The sequence below is a fragment of the Ascidiella aspersa genome, chromosome 4 (genome assembly GCF_963924565.1).
Source record: "Ascidiella aspersa chromosome 4, kaAscAspe10.2, whole genome shotgun sequence".
Taxonomy (NCBI): Eukaryota; Metazoa; Chordata; class Ascidiacea; order Phlebobranchia; family Ascidiidae; genus Ascidiella; species Ascidiella aspersa.
Genome location: NC_139450.1, coordinates 31,912,107 through 31,932,583, shown reverse-complemented (window position 1 = coordinate 31,932,583; position 20,477 = coordinate 31,912,107). Strand labels below are relative to the sequence as shown.

The 20,477-nt window shown below is 36.8% G+C and overlaps 1 protein-coding gene across 1 annotated transcript; it reads right to left on the bottom strand.

Moving 5' to 3' along the window:
• Positions 1-923: 923 nt before the first annotated feature.
• On the bottom strand, positions 924-4,301 carry LOC146157510 (large ribosomal subunit protein uL13m-like). The gene is made up of 6 exons (XM_083387768.1): positions 4,193-4,301; positions 2,972-3,189; positions 2,659-2,719; positions 2,403-2,489; positions 1,972-2,093; positions 924-1,176 (listed from the first exon to the last, which is right to left on the bottom strand). The coding sequence occupies exons 1-6, from the start codon at positions 4,214-4,216 to the stop codon at positions 1,152-1,154; spliced, it is 537 nt and encodes a 178-aa protein (XP_083243894.1). The 5' UTR covers positions 4,217-4,301; the 3' UTR covers positions 924-1,151.
• Positions 4,302-20,477: the final 16,176 nt, after the last annotated feature.

The window sequence follows — 20,477 nt, the reverse complement described above, 5'->3', positions numbered from 1 at the left end:
ACCTTGGTGATCTATTTTGTATTAATTGCCATAGGAAAAAAAATTACGGGAGAATATATTTACTTGAATGTGAGTCGTTTCGCTTGAACGCTTTCGATTGTAAATAAAACCATAGAATACTAACAAACTAATATTAATTTACGGGTGAACCATGTTGACATGGTCAGAATTTTTAAATTAAGCTAAAGTGCCGTACATTAAAATATGATTTTGTAGCATTGGAAGTACTGAATAAAACTATATATTTAACTAGTTTACCGTCGGACGACGAATACCACTCATAAATATTTGGTCAATTAAACACATCTTCTAATCATCTATTTATATCAGGGAGTTAAACCGTTTGACTTTTCCGGTTCGGGTTCAAGATTTTTTTGGAATCCGGTTTCGAGCAATTTAAAAGTTTCGGTTCAGCTCTGGTTCGACCAATGTTATTTCAAAACCGGTTCATTAAGTTCCGGTTCGCATACAAAATAAGTTGCGTTAAATCTAAAAATGTGGGTCAATTATTGTAGAGAATAATCTTTGAATTGTAAGTAATTTAATCTAAGTTTCGTGACGTATTAAAAAAACAGCAAGTTATTATTGAAATATCTGGAAAATAAAAAAATAACGCTTTATTTAATCAATATTCATATTTTTTTCATAAAATTTTGAACATGTCAAAACTTGACTGGATAAAATGCAAGTTTTGACGTCATGCTGGAGGGAACCGCTTTTGTTTACAGGTTAGGTTAATGTTCGTAATCTTTCAAATTATTCAGTTCCAGTGTAGCTCCTCAAAAAACTTTTAATGTTCGTTTCAGAAAACCGGTTAATATAATGTTCCGGTTCAACTCCCTCATTTATATTGCCGGGTATTACTCCTAGATTATATAATATTGCCTTTGCAGCTGGTTTATTTGCAAGCCTAATTATAAGCAATCAAGAACGTTAAACATATTAAAAAAAAACAAAGTTATTGTATTTTCTATTTTCACAGGATATATCCCATTAAAAATAGTTTTTAAATATTGATTTATTAGAAAAAGTCACAAAAACAAGCATGGCAATATTGACGACAACCAAAATTCCACTGGCACTCTCTTCAGAAGTTGTTCTGTAACCCACTTCATTCTTGCCTTTTATAAAGAAGATTGTCTTGGCTTTAATCACTGCTTTAGTGCCAGTTTGTGCCTACAATAATAAGAATTGTAATGTTAATAACACATTAAATGGACCTGCAAAGCAACAATTATATAAAGCAGAAACATTTATAAAACCATAGCATTAAAACCAAGGATATAATAAAGCCAAATAAGCAATAACATACATGACAGAATAAAATCTAAATCGTTTAAACAAGGCATTAAGTCCAAAATATTGCCTGAAACTGTTGGGAGAGGGTATAGCACAATTAAGGTCTGACATCGGCCATTTCAAGGGGCAACGTTTGGGAGACCTAGTTTGAATAGCACCGTTTGTTTCGGTACTGGATGGATTGATTCCCACCCGTTCGTTAAGGTGGAGTTAAAATTGGGTTAGGTTTGAAATTACTAGAATTAGTAATGAAGTTAGGGTTTGAGGTTAGGTAAAAGGTTGTATAAAGCATAGGCAATTCTTGCTCTTTTGGTCTTACTGACGGGTTTGGGTCTTATTAGGTATTAGTCATATTGTGGCCTTATTCTGAAGTGTGTTTTATTGTTCTTATTTAGGTCTTACAATATCTTACCCTAGCAGACCCCCCAAAATGGTGTTCCTAGGCAGGGTTTTAATAGAGTATTTTAGAAGGGCCAAAACAGTTTTAAATGTCTCTCAACATATAACCTACTGCTGTAACTTAGTAACTATGTTTTGTTTTACGCAATAAGAAAAAATAGTTGCAGACTTGTATTTTCGCAGACAAAAGCCAAAGCTTTAAAGTATTGTTCCCATTCATCTGATTTTACATTAAAATTGCCTATTTGCCTAATAACAAAAACAAACACTTACCTCTTTAGTATTTTGGGAAAATCTAATATTTCTTCTTGAGTGTAATCATTTATTCCTTTAGGGACCATACGCGGTGGTTTCAATACACAGGATACATTCTCCATGATATTATCAGGAACATTCTAAAAAGTATGAAATTTGCTGTCTTGAAGGCAATGACACAGGAAAAAATACAATTGATTATATCAACAGAATACTTTAGCAATCAAAATGGAGTATTCTGCTGTTACAGATCAGGAATTGAGGTCAACATTATCTTGCATGGGCCAAGGCGGTCTTTATTATCATATATTTAGTGCTACACTTTATTAGATCATGCACATTTTAAAGTTACAGAAAATAAAATCAGGGTAGTGTTTAAGTGGATTCAAGAACATCTTGTTTTCAATAACCCTTTACACTAAAAAATAAAGTAGCGAACAAAAAGTAACCTCATCTGCAAAAACATGCGCCCTGGTGAACAAACTCCTGCGATAATAGTTGTTTGGCAATTGGCGATAAATCATTCTCTTCATAATCTGTCAGTAAATATAGAGTTAAGTATTACATCCAATATTTATCAAATTGCACAAAAAAAATTAACAGAGCTTTTCTCATACTGAAACTAAGAAAAACAAATAAAAAATATATATATATTTTTTTGCATTTAATATCAAGCTTTTTACACAATTATAACTTCATACTTACCCAAGTTGGATCCAATTGGTGAACTGCGTAGGCGGGCATTGCAGTTTTTCCCTTTCTTCGTCTGGTAGAAAATATAAAGATTTATAAGCGTCTTTTATAAGTGATGCTTGAATTACTTCTCAGTCACATTAATTGAAGATAATACAAGATCGTATCGAAACGTCTTTATCAGATCATGTCCATCTACTTGACATTTTTGACTTTGCTATATATTATCAAGCTACATTACAGATCCATTTATAGTTTACAGAAGATATTTATATTTCCTGTCAAAAATAAAAAAAAATCCAAAAAACAATTACCCCATGCTCACCCGGTGCGAGAACGAAACAGTTTTTCCTCCCATTTATTTCCAGAAAACGCAACTTTTCCTGCATTAATAACAACGATGTGGTCCCCGATATCGCTCCTGGGATGATAGATTGGCTTGTGTCTACCCTGGAGGTATTTTGAAACCAGGTCTGCAGCGCCCCCCGCTGGTTGCCGGTCAACGTTGAGAATGTACCAAACGCGAGAGAAAGTCGTCCATTGCTGTAAATGTGCAAACCGTTTTTCGTTTGTGAAAAAAAGAAAACAAAATAATTTCAACTCCCGAGTAGGACACCGGCCAAATATGCAAATTCGCTGAGTTGTGAGTCTAGCTGCGTCCTACAGTCTTTATTTCACTTATTTACGTAGTTAAATCAAGGTGGACTTTTAGCAATCCCCTCATAGGGGGTGTCACATATAATTATCCACTCACAATACATGGTTGGAAAATATTCCACCATATGCTCTTCTGCCTTTACAATTCACAGTTGGCGACAAAGCAGTTTTAAAAGTTAGAACTGCGCATGATAGACTAGGGACTCTGGTAGTGTTACGTGGTCTTACTCGAATCCTACTCCATCAAAACAAACCTAGTTGGACTCCCCAGCCATGGCCAGAACAAATCTGTATAACGGCCAAGTATAACACAAACTTGGCCTAATGTTTGTTTTAAATAGAGTTTACCATTTTATGAAAGAAAAAACAAAATTTTGAAATATTGAACTCTGATGCAGGTGTATCTATGGCAGGGTTTCCCAAACTTTTTTTGACCATGGACCACCTGTGCAGTTGTTGCGGACCACAGTTTGAGAAACCCTGATCTATGGCATAGTGAATTTATTTGATCGTTTGCAACCTTTAGGTGTCTGAATAAAAAAATTAATGCAAATTAGCAAACGTAGTTGTGTTACATACACACATCAATAAAATGTTGGAAACTTTATATATTGCGCGGGGGAGATATTTATACAGCCTAAAATAGCATGGCTGAAATGCATTTATTAGATAATACTTGCGTGACAATACATTAATAACTCCTGAATATAATTTTCCTACAACTTTAAAACTTTGATGTGCACATAAGTTGCTTTGAACAGCAATTTAGGTGTGCACCTGCCACAGAATGCAGAGTCTAGCGCAGGTAAATACAATCTATAAACTTACTTAAAACTGATACTATATTATAAATAATTGCACACAGGAAATTGAAAAATTGGTTGCTTACCTGGCATGCCCTTCCATATGACATTGTTACAAAGATTAGGATTTAAGAAACACAGTTTCTAACCTAACAAACGTTTTTTAACAACATAACCTGTGTTATTAAATTCAAGCTAAAAATATTATAATGAACTATATACACTTGAGAAAATACAGCTTTTCAGAAATAAAAAATTAAATTCTAAAAAAACCTGTCATTTTGAAATATTAATTCAGTTTCACACTTAATAAAGGCTATGAACTTTTGTAAATTTATAGAAAACATGCTCACTTTACCTAAACATCACTGTATCTTTGCAGCAATGTTAACCCAGGCATTTCAGCACCCGGATTTGCATTCCAGTACCTTTGCGCCAAGATCTTTGGGGTGCTGGCCTAGAGTCGTACCACAATAAACATTATTTGGGTAGGGTTATTAATTTGAGTTTGGGTGGGTAAAGGATTATTAATAAACAAGTAAATATAATATAACCAAACCCACCCACACCTAAACGATAACCAGCACCCTAACCAATATATCGTGTGTTGATTTTATAATTGTTTAAAGTTTGAACGCGGGCTGTGATAAGATGCCAGACCAACGCCATTCAAATTCGGAATTGGTAGTTTAAACTTTGATTATATTTTTCTGGCGTTTTAAGTGGTTAAATCATCTAGGGCAAACGGCCCTTAACAGGTCTTTAAATTTCAACAAAAATTCCTACGTTTTCTCATATTTTTTTGATAAATATCGCACGCAAACAAAATTATTCCTCAATAATAAAAACACACACATGGTTATTTTTTTTAGCAATGTAACCTGCGTATATAGAATTGTTAAACACCCCGGCAAATAATATAATTTTGGCCGTAAGCAAAGTTTGAATAACTTTTTGATTTCACTTAAATATAGTTAGATGATTAAAACACGTTTTTCATAACATATTTAATTTTTTTTTTAAATCATATACATTAGCCACAGAATACATTTCCCCCCGCAATTCATTGTTAAAGTTTATAATAAAATTCCCCGAATGACGAAAATGTAACAACTTTAAAATATACAACAAAGGTATTCTGTAATTTTAAAAATACGTTCATTTATATTAAAAAATAGCAAGTAATTAGGTTTATTCTTCATGTTTGCCTTACTAAACATAAAACTGTATAAATTGTTTTCCCAGAAGTATTACAGATTTTCACGAAGTGACATTTTTTAACATTGTAAAGACATAAATTCCAATTTCACTGTTAAATTATATAGATTTCAAGAGGGACGAGGGAACCACTGTAAGAGAGCATCGTTCCCTGCACTAGAGCTACTAAACATATCTAATTGGTCCGGTTCCAGCTCCGGTGCCGCGATCAAACACATATTCAAGACTAATGACTCTGGCCCCGGTGCTAGCGTTTTTTAAGTTGCTTCCACGCAGGCTAAATTTAGTTATATTTGCCTCATTAAACTGTTCAGTTTTTTCATTTGAGCAAGTGGGTGCGTGACCACAAAAAAATAATATTTATTACGAATGAACAAACGGTAAATCAGTAGCTCATGCTTACAGTTTTGTTTACGGTTTTACTTTGGCCTACGGTAGGTTTAAAAATATATCACCGTAAACGTACGCAATCGACTCCACGTCTGCTGATTTTAACGACCTTTGCTGGTTCTTAAATAGCCTACATCTCCCAGGTGTTAGTAGTTACTGTTTCGTTATAATGTGTGAGACATAAATCGACTAGGAAATAAGGAATTCGAACTGTTAACAGATTGAACAGAGGTTGACCCGAACACATCGTACAAGCTGCTATAAGCAATTTAAAATCTTTTCGAGCTAGAGCAGATAAAATTTCATTGCTTTTAGTTCTTACAAATTAGAAATTGCTCCAGCTCCGCCTCCACCCCAAAAAATGGCTTCGGCTCCCGTTCCGGGCACCGCTTAAACGAAAATGCTCCCGAGCTTGCCAAACCATCTCAAGGTCTGGGTCCACAACCCTGCCGTTAAAAGTCGCTATGTAATTTGATTTATTGGATTGAAAAGATCTAGTAGATTGACTAAAAGGCTTGCGTGTCAGCGGTGCACCTATAGCTGACAGGCAAGGTTGCAATTTTAAATGCCCTCGCGTACAACAGTAAAATTAATTATCGTTATGTGGATTTGTTTTAATAAAGCGACTGGTGCAAAAGTTTCATATAGATTAGGTGCGTGTATAATGATTTGTTTTCACTCACAATTCAGAAGGAAAAACGTGTAAAGAATATATCTAATAGTTGACTAAAATATTTATTCCTAGAACATGAATTATAAAGAGTACTTACAAGATTTAATAGCCCAGTTAAATAAACTTAGAGCACAATTTCAACATAAATTTCAATTAAAACGACAGAAAAATAGTAGTTAAAAGACAAAAACTAAACGGAAAAATAGTTTAGATTTCCCTTAAAACGTCATCACAAACAAGCTTAAATTAAAAATGCAATATTTAGATCGAATACCTGGGTTATATAGCAGCACGGTAGAGGTAAAGAGAAAAACGCATTTTTTTTTAAAACACAAAAAGTTGCAACGCCATAGTAACTAGCGTTTTTTAGATTTTGCCGCATAAATAAAGGTTTAGTTAAAATGCCTACCCATGTTGTATTCTGACATTTTTTTTATTTTAAGAAAATAATAAATTGTTATTTAACCCCAATATTTTACAATCGATTCAGCAGCAGAAATTGTAGCTTTGTATACATATTTTCACACGAAATTGGGAAATTAAATTTATACCAAGAAAATTAGTACATGAAAGAGTAAATAATTGACAAACGATTATCTGAAACCTTGCAATCGAATCAGCAAATTTTTGCTCAGATTTCAGCAATTTAATTTTTTACCAGAAAAATGTAAACGCTTGAAAAACGATTGTTTTACACACCTGTAAAATATTCTACTTTATATGCAAAACAGTGGCCTACAGTCACGGAAAAGATATTTAACAATTGAAGTTTGTACCAGAAAAATATAGTACCGTACCTGAAAAAGTAACCGATTGGCAAACCACTGTTTTAAACACTTGTCATAAAAAATGGTAGCCTAATATACAATTTTGTTACTCTAATTTTAACAACTTGATTTTTTACTAGAAAATACAGTACCACAAAATGTAAACGATGTCAAAAAATTCCACTAGATTTGCAAAACCAGTCCAGCCCCGGAAATATTATCACCAGCGCCGGCCGTTCTCGTAACTTTAGTGCAAACCGGGTTCGGCGCAACGCAAATCACCACTGCTCCTCCTAGGACGCCCAACGAAGAAGAAAAGTCTTCTTCCCAGCACGAAACTGGGCTCTCCGGGTCCAGGGAAATCCTCCGCGAATGATCAGCATCCCCGGAGGTAAGGAAAGAATCCTCCATCAGAAGTTTAGAGTCAGAGGCGTTGACAACCTCGCTGCCGCAAACGTAGCGGTGTGCAGTCAGAGCGGCTTTAGCGGCGGCGGAAGCGCAGTTCTTCCATTGGGAAGATTTACGTGTTAAAATTGCCTGAAACGGCAACGTGTGAACATGAAGGCGGGATACACGACCTGAGAGGCGCCACAGGAGTCTATAAGTATCTCGGATTTGATCCAGGACTTCTGGTAATGCTGAGTAAGCTTCGGCTACTGTTGTGATCTCGCCTGATCGCAGGAATCCGACCAGGTTTGCTAGTTCCTGCTCGTTCATGCCCATTGAGTCACAGAAGGGGAAAACCTTTTGGGAGAGCTCGAGCATGAGGGCTTCCTCCACCAACGAGGTCATCTCGAAGTGGGTGAGGATCTCATTGCTATTGGCATCTTTCAAGAGACCTTGTAAAGCGCTCAGACGTGCCTCCCGTTCTCCAGACCTGTAATAATACGTAATGAAATATAATACGTTAACATATAAGTGGCGGCAATGCTTTTTCAAAGGAGTTTTAAGGGAGTGAAAGAATCTCTTAAATTTCAAAAAAAATATTTTACAACATCCCTTGTTTTTGTAGCTACAGCAAACATTTAGTAGATTTGCCTCCTAACGTTTCTTGGCGGTTAAATAAGCCAAATTAAAAAAACTGATTAGCGGACGCATGTTTAGAATTACAGAACTGTTACTTAACATATGTCTTCAAGAGTTAGGCCTAGGCCTAAAAACGATTTATTAAATTCTGATTTATTTTACGATTATTGGTTGACATTTCTTAAAAATGGCGAAACATTTAAATGTTAGGTCAAGGACATTTTCAACTGTAAAATAAATTATATGACGGTAAAAACTTGGTTAATAATAAACGCCGCGAAATGCAACGATTCTAACTGAAGCAAGTATTTAACAGTTGCGAAATTTGAGCCAATAAGCACACAAAATTACTTAAAGTTACATAAAATAAGATCAACATACTTGAATGGAAAATTGTCCATTTGCAAGCCACCGATGACCAGCAAATCAGGCTTGAACGTTTTGTACTCCTCCATAAAAGGTTCGAGCGATTGAATCAACGGGCCTTGTATATCGGCGTGGAGACTGAATCTATTCGCACGAGGCGACTTGAACTTTCCAAAACGGTCACCAACCTTGTACTCCATCAGCAGGTGTATGTCACTTGGTCCAGCACTGCTTCCTACTATTCTCACTCTAGGGTCAATAGCGCCTCTAAACTCTTCCGTAGGGGGAGCAGCAACCAGCACTTTGGCACCGCTAAGGGCTAATCTGTTAGCCATGAGCGGCCCTACCCCACCTATTGAGGTTTTAACACCTTTAACGCCATAGGAACTGCGCACCAGCAAGGCGAATAACGTTGCGTTGTCCACATAACGTTCGGCCGCGGCGCCGCGCTGAAAGAAGCGCGAGAAACTCTGAGACAGCTCATCCACGTTGGACACTACGTCGTAGTTGTTGGTCTCCTCTAGCGGTTTTATACCCACGGTTTGTAGCAGGGCTGTTGCATCGACAAAAATATCGCTGCAGGCGCCGAAACCGATTGCAATTTTCGGGGGAGTGGTTATTGTAACCTGTAAAAAATAAAAATAAAACACAAAATTTTGAGATTCAAAAACATTGCATTACTCCACAGGGTTTCCAGAAATGCCAGAATGAAATTTGTTAAAAGGCGATGTTAAATGTAGGATTCCAAAGTTTCCAGAAAAGACCCAGACGTAGTTGTTAGACAAATTTTTAAATATAGACAATATTACTGTAATAATTCGGATTTTCGGAGATGACATGTTATATTTAAAATATCGAAAGAGATTGTAGTATTTTAAAGTTTTCAGAAAAGATCCTAACGTCGTTTGTTATTAGAATATTTTTAAATATTAAATGCAAGAAATATAGTACTAATTTGTTAATAGACAAATGTTACTGTAATATAGTTCGCATTCCCGGAGTTAACTTAAAGAGAAAATACAGTTGTAGTACAGTATTCCAAGAGTTACAAAAAAAGATCCAAACGTAATTTCTTATTACACTATATTAAATGCAAGCAACCGTATACCTCTTTTTCTGCTCTCTTTAGTGATTCTAGAAGTTTCGAAATTTTATCGTTTACGTTCGATGATGGATCCCAGCTCCCAAAAATGGCCCAAGCTAGTATAAAAATTGAACCTGCTAAGGCAATCTTTTCTAACGGATTTGCCATTCTATAAACCCTCTGAAAAAACCTTCAAAAATTCAATCATGTATAGAAACATTCCTGGAAAACAACCGCCGTAGACTTGCTAATATTTTTGCGAAGCGTTTCTGAAACAGATGCTGGGCTTTGCAAGAAAAAAATAAACGCATACTGGATTCTAGAAAGTAAACTTATATTGGATTATGCTTCGGCCAAAGTGCCAAGTCGTGGAATGACAAAGCAAGTTTCAAATCTGCAATCACTGCAAATATATGCAATAATAATTCCAATTGCTGCACTAGAAAAAGTGAGAATATTATAAAATCTTGTACATGCAATTTTTAAATTTCGCTGGCAGTATTACCACTATCTTCCTAAATGTGTATCGCATGGTGATGTACCAGTACTTTGATGCTAGAACTAAGTGTTCTTTTCGTAATTTGCATCATATAGGTAACACGCTTATCCCTACATGTTGAAAAGCTGTGTCAGCTCCGAACATTTTATAAATCGTATTTACGAAAACCAAACAAAAACGAAACCCAAAACAAAAACTTTAACGAAACCCAAACAAAACTAGAAGTACCAGACGTTTTGCAATAGGCAAGTTTACGTTTTCGAAGTACCAATATTCGTCTAATTATACTACAGTTGTAATTTTAGTCAATCTTTTACGACAGACTTGTTTCAACTACCCACAAGCTCAGGTATGACATTGATTTTCATACTTGCTATGCTATCGGTTACACCGTATTTAAATGTCCTGTGATTACAGCTGATTTTGTGCTGATGAAGTGCACATATTCCCAGTGTTGTTAACCCCGGTGCACTTGTCGAACCAAATGGGCAGGTTAAGGCCAGCCTTAAGCAAATTCAGCTAGTACGTTTCGAACTTACGATGATCAGTTTCTTTCTGGTCGTTCTTTTCAATATATGCTTGCTGGTAGCAACAGCATATTCGGAATGATCAGGCTGCTCTACGTTATAGGCCAAAACTCGTAGTACCCTGCGTTATAGCCTAAAAGCCTCTTTTCTGCCACTTTTTATTATCTATTTCACAAGTTTAGTGGTACACAACCAAACTTGTCGCAGGCCTAATTTATAATGCAATACGAAAATAAAAGTCACTACCATAACAACTCAGAGATTCGGTTTTAAAACTTCGCCATTGAAAATACTGGCGTTACACTTTGTTGTGGTTTGCACAAAACGGAAGTATCGCATGCAGCAAATTTCCTTTGCTGCGAAAAAAAAACAGCTCCTCAAAAAACAACATTTCTCGAAACCGTGTAACTATATCACACCGGTGTTGCTCACACTATCCCGAATGGTGCTACAAGCAGCTAAAATCGCCTTGTTAAAAACAGCTATATGTAGAAATAACAAAACGCTTGCTCGCCCAAGACAATTCCAGGTGCTTCTTCAAGGAATCAATTGAGACCCAATGCCGCAAATTATCGTGCATGCTCTATTTGGAGTGAATTTGAAGCTTTGTGTCAAAACAAGTGCATAGCTTTGTTTTGCTTGAAATATTATCTTAGTTTCTCAGTCACACCAAACATAAATGTTTTAGATTCAGCTTTGGCGTTTTATGACCTGTCATAACTAGGGCGATTATTTTTTGACTGGTCAAAAAAAAGTCAAAATTTTGTCACAATTTACACGTAATTTTGACCGAAGTAAAAAACGAATAAAAATGCACGTAAATCGTCGCAAAATTAAAAAAAAAACTATAGTCAGCTTTTCGAAATTGGTCGTTCAGTTTTTTTTTTAATTTATCGTTTAATTTGATCAAAAAAATTTGATTTATATTCAAAGTCATTTTAACCGTATTATATCTTCATTATACGGTATAAAAAAATGTGGAATAACGACGCCTAGGTTATTTAAATTAATGCATTTCTAACAGGCCAAAGTTTTGTCAAAATAAATTATTTTTAGGTCAAAACTCCTTAATTTTTAGGTTGAAAAATAATCGCCGTAGTCCTAACATAATATACGTAACAAACCGGAGCAAAATCTGTTAACACGGCACTAACTTAAACTTGGTCAGTCAATTCTACATTTAACTCTTCAGAAAACAGTTATGAAAGGTGGCAATTTAGAAAAGCAGAACATTCTTATTTTCGACTAAAATTGAGATGTAGCTTGTTAAATAAGGCCACCTGGTAAAACGGAACTATAGGCTGCCTTTTTTATCTTTCTTTTTCGAATATATCCACATTCAATAATAAGGCGTAACAAACATTGTTTTTCTAATAAGCAGCAAACAGAACAGGTTCAAAACGCAAAACAGTCACGATATATAGAGAGTTTCGCTTCTTTTGCCGTTGATTTAGCTACATTTTCCTTTTTCCTTCCAGATTCTAGAGCTGAAAAACAGTAAACTCTATACAAATTTATTTTTATGTTATTACTTTTGGACTTTTTCGCTACCTTTTTTGGAAAGCAAAACCTGAAAAGAAAATTGTTTGAAAGGAGAGGCAGCTACCTTACCATATATAAGTAATACTAATCCTGCAGTACGGATAACAAAACAAGGAGACTTATTTTCCAGTGTTGTCCCAACATGACAGATTCGAAACAACATTAAAACCACAACTGGCAACTTGCCACAACCAACACGACAGCCCGCCAGCCTAAACGTGACAGTTGCCAAAGCCATCCTGGTAGCTTATCACTGCAAACTTGCCATAGCAAACATGATATATATCAGACAAGTTGCCAATGCCACCCTGGCAGCTTGTCACTGCAAACGTGACAATTGCCAGCCACAGGGTATCAGACAAACTTGCCTTAGCAAAGGTGATAAATTGCCACTGCAATCCTGGCAACCCCCACAACAGTATATCAGACAAGTTGCCACAGCAAGCGCGACAATTGCCACATGACATCCGACAAGCCATTCTGGCAACCTGTCATTTGCCACGACAAACGTGACAGTTGCCTTCCACATGATCTTGTCACAGAAAACGAGACAATTGCCAATGCCATTCTGACAACTTGACACTTGCCACTGTAATCCTTGCCTGGTTATAGGAGCCACCGACTCACAAAAGTCATAAAACTATGTCTGTCAATTCCTGACAGCACGAAATTGTAAACAATTTTATCAAATCTTTCCTAGATTTGTAGTTAAAGAGCAGAATTATATTCACCTTGTTATTATCCATCCTTGGTGGCCGTAGTTCTTTTTTCACAGCCAGGTTCGTCTGCCGTGTCTTCAAAGGATCTTCACAATAAAATTAGTAATCGTAAATAAGAGTTTTACGTTGAGTTGCCTACTTACTGATAAAACAAGTCGCTTTCTTCTTTCGCCACAGGAGTTTATAAGTATCTCGGATTTGATCCAAAACTTCTGGTAGTGCTGAGTAAGCTTCGGCTACTGTTGTGATCTCGCCTGATCGTAGGAATCCGACCAGGTTTGCTAGTTCCTGCTCGTTCATGCCTATTGAGTCACAGAAGGGGAAAACCTTTTGGGAGAGCTCGATCATGAGGGCTTCCTCCACCAACGAGGTCATCTCGAAGTGGATGAGGATCTTGTTGCTATTGGCATCAACCAGGAGACCTTGCAAAGCGTTCAGGCGTGCCTCCCGTTCTCCAGACCTGTAAAATACATAATAAAATATAATACGTAGTTATGGAGGTGGCGCCAACGATTTTTAAAGGTGTTTGAGGCCTACAACAGACAATTAAACCATTAGTGGTTATAGTAAGACGTAATAAGACTATCAAAGCCCATACAGAAGTAAGTATCATTTTGAACGTGTCGAATAACTATTTATTCATTTTCAACATGGTAAGAAGGCACTAATGTTCAAAATGTTGTACCTACTTCTGTACTTTGATATCCTTATTACGTCTTACTACCACCTTCAACCATTATGCTCCACAAATTGGTTACGGTCTTTGGTCGTTGCGGCCCCTTTAAACTTCTTGTCGGTCTCCAATCAAAAAAACTGTATAAGTGTTACTTCACATATGTCGTCGGAAGTGTGGCCCGAAAAAAAAGTCTATTAAAAACTTGTTAATTTGACCATTAAATATTGGTTGACATTTGTTAAAAAACGGCGTAACACTCACAACGTTAGGTAAAATTTTTTTACAGCTATAACCGTAAATAAAACGCGTAGCAATGAACGTCGCAAAATGCAATGATTCTAACTGAAGCGAGCATTTAACAGTTGCGAAATTTGAGCCAATAAGCACACAAAATTACTTAAACTTACATAAAATAAGATCAACATACTTGAATGGAAAGTTGTCCATTTGCAAGCCACCGATGACCAGCAAATCAGGCTTGAACGTTTTGTACTCCTCCATAAAAGGTTCGAGCGATTGGATCAACGGGCCTTGTATATCGGCGTGGAGACTGAATCTATTCGCACGAGGCGACTTGAACTTTCCAAAACGGTCACCAACCTTGTACTCCATCAGCAGGTGTATGTCACTTGGTCCAGCACTGCTTCCTACTATTCTCACTCTAGGGTCAATAGCGCCTCTAAACTCTTCCGTAGGGGGAGCAGCAACCAGCACTTTGGCACCGCTTAGGGCTAATCTGTTAGCCATGAGCGGCCCTACCCCACCTATTGAGGTTTTAACACCTTTAACGCCATAGGAACTGCGCACCAGCAAGGCGAATAACGTTGCGTTGTCCACATAACGTTCGGCCGCGGCGCCGAGCTGAAAGAAGCGCGAGAAACTCTGAGACAGCTCATCCACGTTGGACACTATGTCGTAGTTGTTGGTCTCTTCTAGCGGTTTTATACCCACGGTTTGTAGCAGGGCTGTTGCATCGACAAAAATATCGCTGCATGCGCCAAAACCGATCGCAATTTTCGGGGGAGTGGTTATTGTAACCTGAAAAATAAAAATAAAACACAAAATTTTGAGATTCAAAAACATTGCATTACTCCACAGGGTTTCCAGAAATGCCAGAATGAAATTTGTTAAAAGGCGATGTTAAATGTAGGATTCCAAAGTTTCCAGAAAAGACCCAGACGTAGTTTGTTAGACAAATTTTTAAATATAGACAATATTACTGTAATAGTTCGGATTTTCGGAGATGACATGTTATATTTAAAATATCGAAAGAGATTGTAGTATTTTAAAGTTTTCAGAAAAGATCCTAACGTCGTTTGTTATTAGAATATTTTTAAATATTAAATGCAAGAAATATAGTACTAATTTGTTAATAGACAAATATTACTGTAATATAGTTCGCATTCCCGGAGTTAACTTAAAGAGAAAATACAGTTGTAGTACAGTATTCCAAAAGTTAAAAAAAAAAACGATCCAAACGTAATTTCTTATTACACTATATTAAATGCAAGCAACCGTATACCTCTTTTTCTGCTCTCTTCAGTGATTCTAGAAGTTCAGAAATTTTATCGTTTACGTTCGATGATGGATCCCAGCTCCCCAAAATGGCCCAAGCTAGTATAAAAATTGAACCTGCTAAGGCAATCTTTTCTAACGGATTTGCCATTCTATAAACCCTCTGAAAAAACCTTCAAAAATTCAATCATGTATAGAAACATTCCTGGAAAACAACCGCCGTAGACTTGCTAATATTTTTGCGAAGCGTTTCTGAAACAGATGCTGGGCTTTGCCAGAAAAAAATCAACGCATACTGGATTCTAGAAAGTAAACTTATATTGGATTATGCTTCGGCCAAAGTGCCAAGTCGTGGAATGACAAAGCAAGTTTCAAATCTGCAATCACTGCAAATATATGCAATAATAATTCCAATTGCTGCACTAGAAAAAGTGAGAATATTATAAAATCTTGTACAATGCAATTATTAAATTTCGCTGACAGTATTTCCACTATATTCCTAAATGTGTAGTGCATGGTGATGTACCAGTACTTTGATGCTAGAACTAAGAGTGCTTTTCGTAATTTGCATCATATAGGTAACACGCTTATCCCTACATGTTGAAAAGCTGTGTCAGCTCCGAACATTTTATAAATCGTATTTACGAAAACCAAACAAAAACGAAACCCAAAACAAAAACTTTAACGAAACCCAAACAAAACTAGCAGTACCAGACGTTTTGCAATAGGCAAGTTTACGTTTTCGAAGTACCAATATTCGTCTAATTATACTACAGTTGTAATTTTAGTCAATCTTTTACGACAGACTTGTTTCAACTACCCACAAGCTCAGGTATGACAATGATTTTCATACTTGCTATGCTATCGGTTACACCGTATTTAAATGTCCTGTGATTACAGCTCATTTTGTGCTGCTGAAGTGCACATATTCCCAGTGTTGTTAACCCCGGTGCACTTGTCGAACCAAATGGGTAGGTTAAGGCCAGCCTTCAGCAAATTCAGCTCGTACGTTTCGAACTTACGATGATCAGTTTCTTACCGGTAGTTCTTTTCAATATATGCTTGCTGGTAGCAACAGCATATTCGGGATGATTAGGCTGCTCTACGTTATAGGCCAAAACTCACAGTGCCCTGCGTTATAGCCTAAAAGCCTCTTTTCTGCCACTTTTTATTATCTATTTCACAAGTTTAGTGGTACAAAACCAAATTTTTCGCAGGCCTAATTTATAATGCAAAACGAAAATACAAGTCACTAGCATAACAACTCCGAGATATTGTTTAAAATCGGTTTTAAAACTTCGTCATCGATAATACTAGCGCTACACTTTGTTGTGTTTTGCACAAAACGGAAGTATCGCATGCAGCGAATTTCCTTCGCTGCGAAAAAAAGCATTTCATAAAACAGCACTTCTCAAAACCATGACTATATACCACACTGGTATTGCTTACACTATCGCGGATGGTGCGAACAGCAACTAAAATCGCCTTGTTAAAAATAGCTATATGCATAGAAATAACTAAACGCTATAGACAATGCCAGATTGCTTATTTAAGGAATCAACTGAGACCCAATGGCACAAAATATCGTGCACGCTATTTGGAGTAAATTCGAAGCTTTGTTTTGCTTGAAATATTATCTTAGTTTCCTCAGTCATACAAAACATAAATGTTTTAGATTCAGCTTTTGCGTTTGACAACAGTCCGGAGCAAAATCTGTTAACACGGCCGTTATACAAACTTGCCGCGATGACTAACTTGGAAGTTTTAGCAAAAACAAACCTACTGACCCTAGCATCTATCTCCACATTTCATTCACCCTTCTCTTTTTAGAAATTCTTACCTGTTCGCTGAACAGGTTGAACACCCAGAATGTCCGCCCTGCTCGCAAGCCATCATCCATTTCTGACGGTTCACCCTTATTCACTCCTTTTGGTTGGTTCACCCATGCAAAAAATTTATTCACCCTGGGGTGAACGATTCACCTGACAACTGACGCTCAGTTGCACGTCGACTTTGGTGATGTCAAGTTTGGTCCAGGACAGCTAAGCATTCACTCGTATTAGTAAAACTGAATTTAATAAAACTTTACCAAGTCTACTAAAAATCAGGCCTAGTACAGTAATGCCTAATTTAACAAATATCTTTTCATATACAGTCAAGTACGAAAAAGAGTCAATTCTAGAATTATGCCTTATATAAAAAAAAAACAGTTATTTTACTCAAAAACTTCATCCTGTTTTTTAGGTAAAACTTCCACGATTTAGTGGAAATGCGATAAAGGGTTTTTTACCGGACTCCAGCTAGAAGACCGTGATAAGAACAACACCAACAACACCAACCTCACAATAAAATACAATTCGGAATAAGGCCAAAATGGGTATAAGTATCGTCTAAAACAGAAGAAGTCCTAAATACGTCGAAATAAGACCTAAAAGGTCAGAATCAGGTCGAATTTACCTAACCTTAAACCCCACCACTAAGTACAACACTAACTTCCCTAATAATTTCATCACTAACCCATTTTCTAACCCCTTCCTTTACCCACCATTAACCCCAAACAGGGCCAAAAGTCCGGTGCCAAAACAGCGGTGCCCTGACAGCGCCGGTCAGACTAGTCACTAGGGCGTCCAAACTAGTCACCAAAACGGCCGATGCCAGACCGATGGACCCCGATCGTCACATACCCTCTACCCAACCCACCGGTTCGGGCGTTATTTTCGCCATTTAGGCTTCTTCCGATAAATTTAGGGATTTATTCAGACGATTTTGATCTTATGCTGTCCTGGATATTACTGCTTATCTGGCTGTATTAGGTCGTTGGTCTTAATACTATGCTTTTATATATTTTATTGTTGTAGGTTTAGGTTTGCTTTTTAGGTCTTATTGTATGTTCCCGTTTTACCACTATTTGTATTGCAAAATTTTTAGGTGGCAATTTACAAAAGCATAACATTTTTATTTTTCAATAAAATTAGCTTGTTAAATATAGGGACACCTGGTAATCCGGAAAATATAGGGTACCTTTTTTCAATCTTTCTTTTTCGAATATTTCCATATAATCAACAAGACGTAGTGCGACAGCGGTACCTTGCGGTAACAAAAACATTTTTTTATTGTTAAACGACAAACAGAACAGGTACAGAACGCAAAACAGTCACGATACACAAGAGTTTCGCTTTTTCTGCTGTTATTTTTGCTACACGCTTTTCTTTATCCCATTGATTGTAGACCTGAAACAGAGAAAAGTCTACACAAATTTATTTTTAAGGTTACTGACTTTTGCGCTACCTTCCTTTTTGGAAAGCAAATTCTGAAAATCAAAAATGTTTGAAAGGAAGGGTAGCTACCTTACCATATATAGATAATACCAATTACCGTAGTACGGAAACCTAAAAAAGGAGACTTAATTTCCATTGTTGACCCAAGGTAACAGATTCGAAACAACATTGGAAACCACAACTGGCAACTTGCCACAACCAACACGACAGCCCGCCAGCCTAAACGCGACAGTTGGCAATGCCATCGTGCCAGCTTGTCACTGCAAACGTGACAATTGCTTGCCACAGGGTATCCGACAAACTTGCCACATCAAACGGGATAACTTGCCACTGCAATCCTGGCAACCTACAACAGCACATCAGACAGATTGCCACAGCAAGCGCGACAATTGCCACATGACATCCGACAAACCATGCTGGCAACTTGTCATTTACTATGACAAACGTGACAATTGCCTTCCACATGATATCCGACAAGCTAGCTTGTCACAGAAAACGGAGACAATTGCCAATGCCATTCTGACAACTTTCCACTTGCCACGGCAAGCGTGACAACTTGCCACGGCAATCCTTGCCTGGTCATACGAGCCACCGAGTCACAAAAGTCATAAAACCGTGTCTGTCAATTCCTGACAACACGACATTGTAAACAATTTTATCAAATCTATCCTAGGAGCAGAATTATATTCACCTTGTTATTATCCATCCTTGGTGGCCGTAGTTCTTTTTTCACAGCCAGGTTCGTCTGCCGTGTCTTCAAAGGATCTTCACAATAAAATTAGTAATCGTAAATAAGAGTTTTACGTTGAGTTGCCTACTTACTGATAAAACAAGTCGCTTTCTTCTTTTTCCAGCAGTACATCTCTCCACTTTAACCTCCATAGATATGTTCCAACTAAACACGAAATTACGATAAGATAAAAATGTATGCTGTGCCTGAATTAGTTTGAAGATTCCAACAAAATTGCAGGATGGTACAAACCAGATAAATGTATTAAATTAAAAACGTGTGAATCGGGCACTAGAAATGTAGCATTGAACCAAATTTGAAAAATGTGGCAAATTAGCTTTTTAATCTCGAAAGATTTTGGAGCATAATGGTTGGAGGTTGTAGTTGGAGGTTGTAAGACGTAATAAGAATATCACGAAGCACATAAAGAAGTAGGTATAAGTAGGTATTAAATCTCGAAAGACAAAATGTAAGTCAATATCAACAATTTAAAACCATTTCTTATAGGGAGTATATCAAACATAAAATAGATATTCTTTTGAACAATTTAGCCTGCCAATTTCAAGGTTTAGAGTCGAACATGACATGTCAATCCATGACAATTTAAACAAATCTATCCTAGATTTGTAGATAAAGAGCAGAATTATATTCACCTTGTATCCATCCTTGGTGACCGTAGTTCTTTTTCCACAGCCAGGTTCGTCGCCGTGTCTTTACCTTCAACCAACCTTCACAATAAAATTAGTGGTTGTAAATAAAAGTTTTACGTTTAGTTGCCTACTCACCGATAAACCTGTCGCCTTCTTTTTCTAGAAGTACATCTCTCCACTTTATCCTCCATAGCTTTTCTCCGGCTAAACACGAAATCACGCTCACGCTAAGTATTACGTACCTTTACTGGCTTGTTTTAGATTCCAACAAAACTACAGGATAGTGTAACCCACATAAATTCATCAAATTTAAAGATGTGAAACTGGCATTAGAAATGTAGCATTGAACCGAAAAAAAAAATGTATGTTAATATCAAGAATTTCACAACCATTTGTAACGGTAGTACATCGAACTTTAACCTGCCAGTTATTTTAGCGTTTTAAGTCGAAAATGAATACTACGGCCCTAGTCACCAAAACATACCTAAAAGAACTCAAGTCGATCGTGTTTTTATTGACTGATTAAAATTGCATTCCACCGTCAGTTATTTTTGAACAATTTACAGCAGTGTAAGTAAAACATTTTAAATCAAGGCAGCGCGTAGTTACCCTTCGTATATAGAACACATGTACAGGCAGCTGGAAACAAATGGTCTTCTGGTGGTTTTTGGTGCTGGTGCTGGTGAATGGCCTTCTGCTGGTTCTGAAATG

What these genes read in the sequence shown, in the direction of transcription:
- LOC146157510 (XM_083387768.1), bottom strand. Translation starts at nt 4,216, where the DNA reads ATGTCATATGGAAGGGCATGCCAG. An exon ending in CATATGGAAGGGCATGCCAG is followed by an intron (nt 3,190 to 4,192) that starts GTAAGCAACCAA and finishes GCACATTTACAG; the next exon opens with CAATGGACGACTTTCTCTCG. An exon ending in CGCATGTTTTTGCAGATGAG is followed by an intron (nt 2,094 to 2,402) that starts GTTACTTTTTGT and finishes CATACTTTTTAG; the next exon opens with AATGTTCCTGATAATATCAT.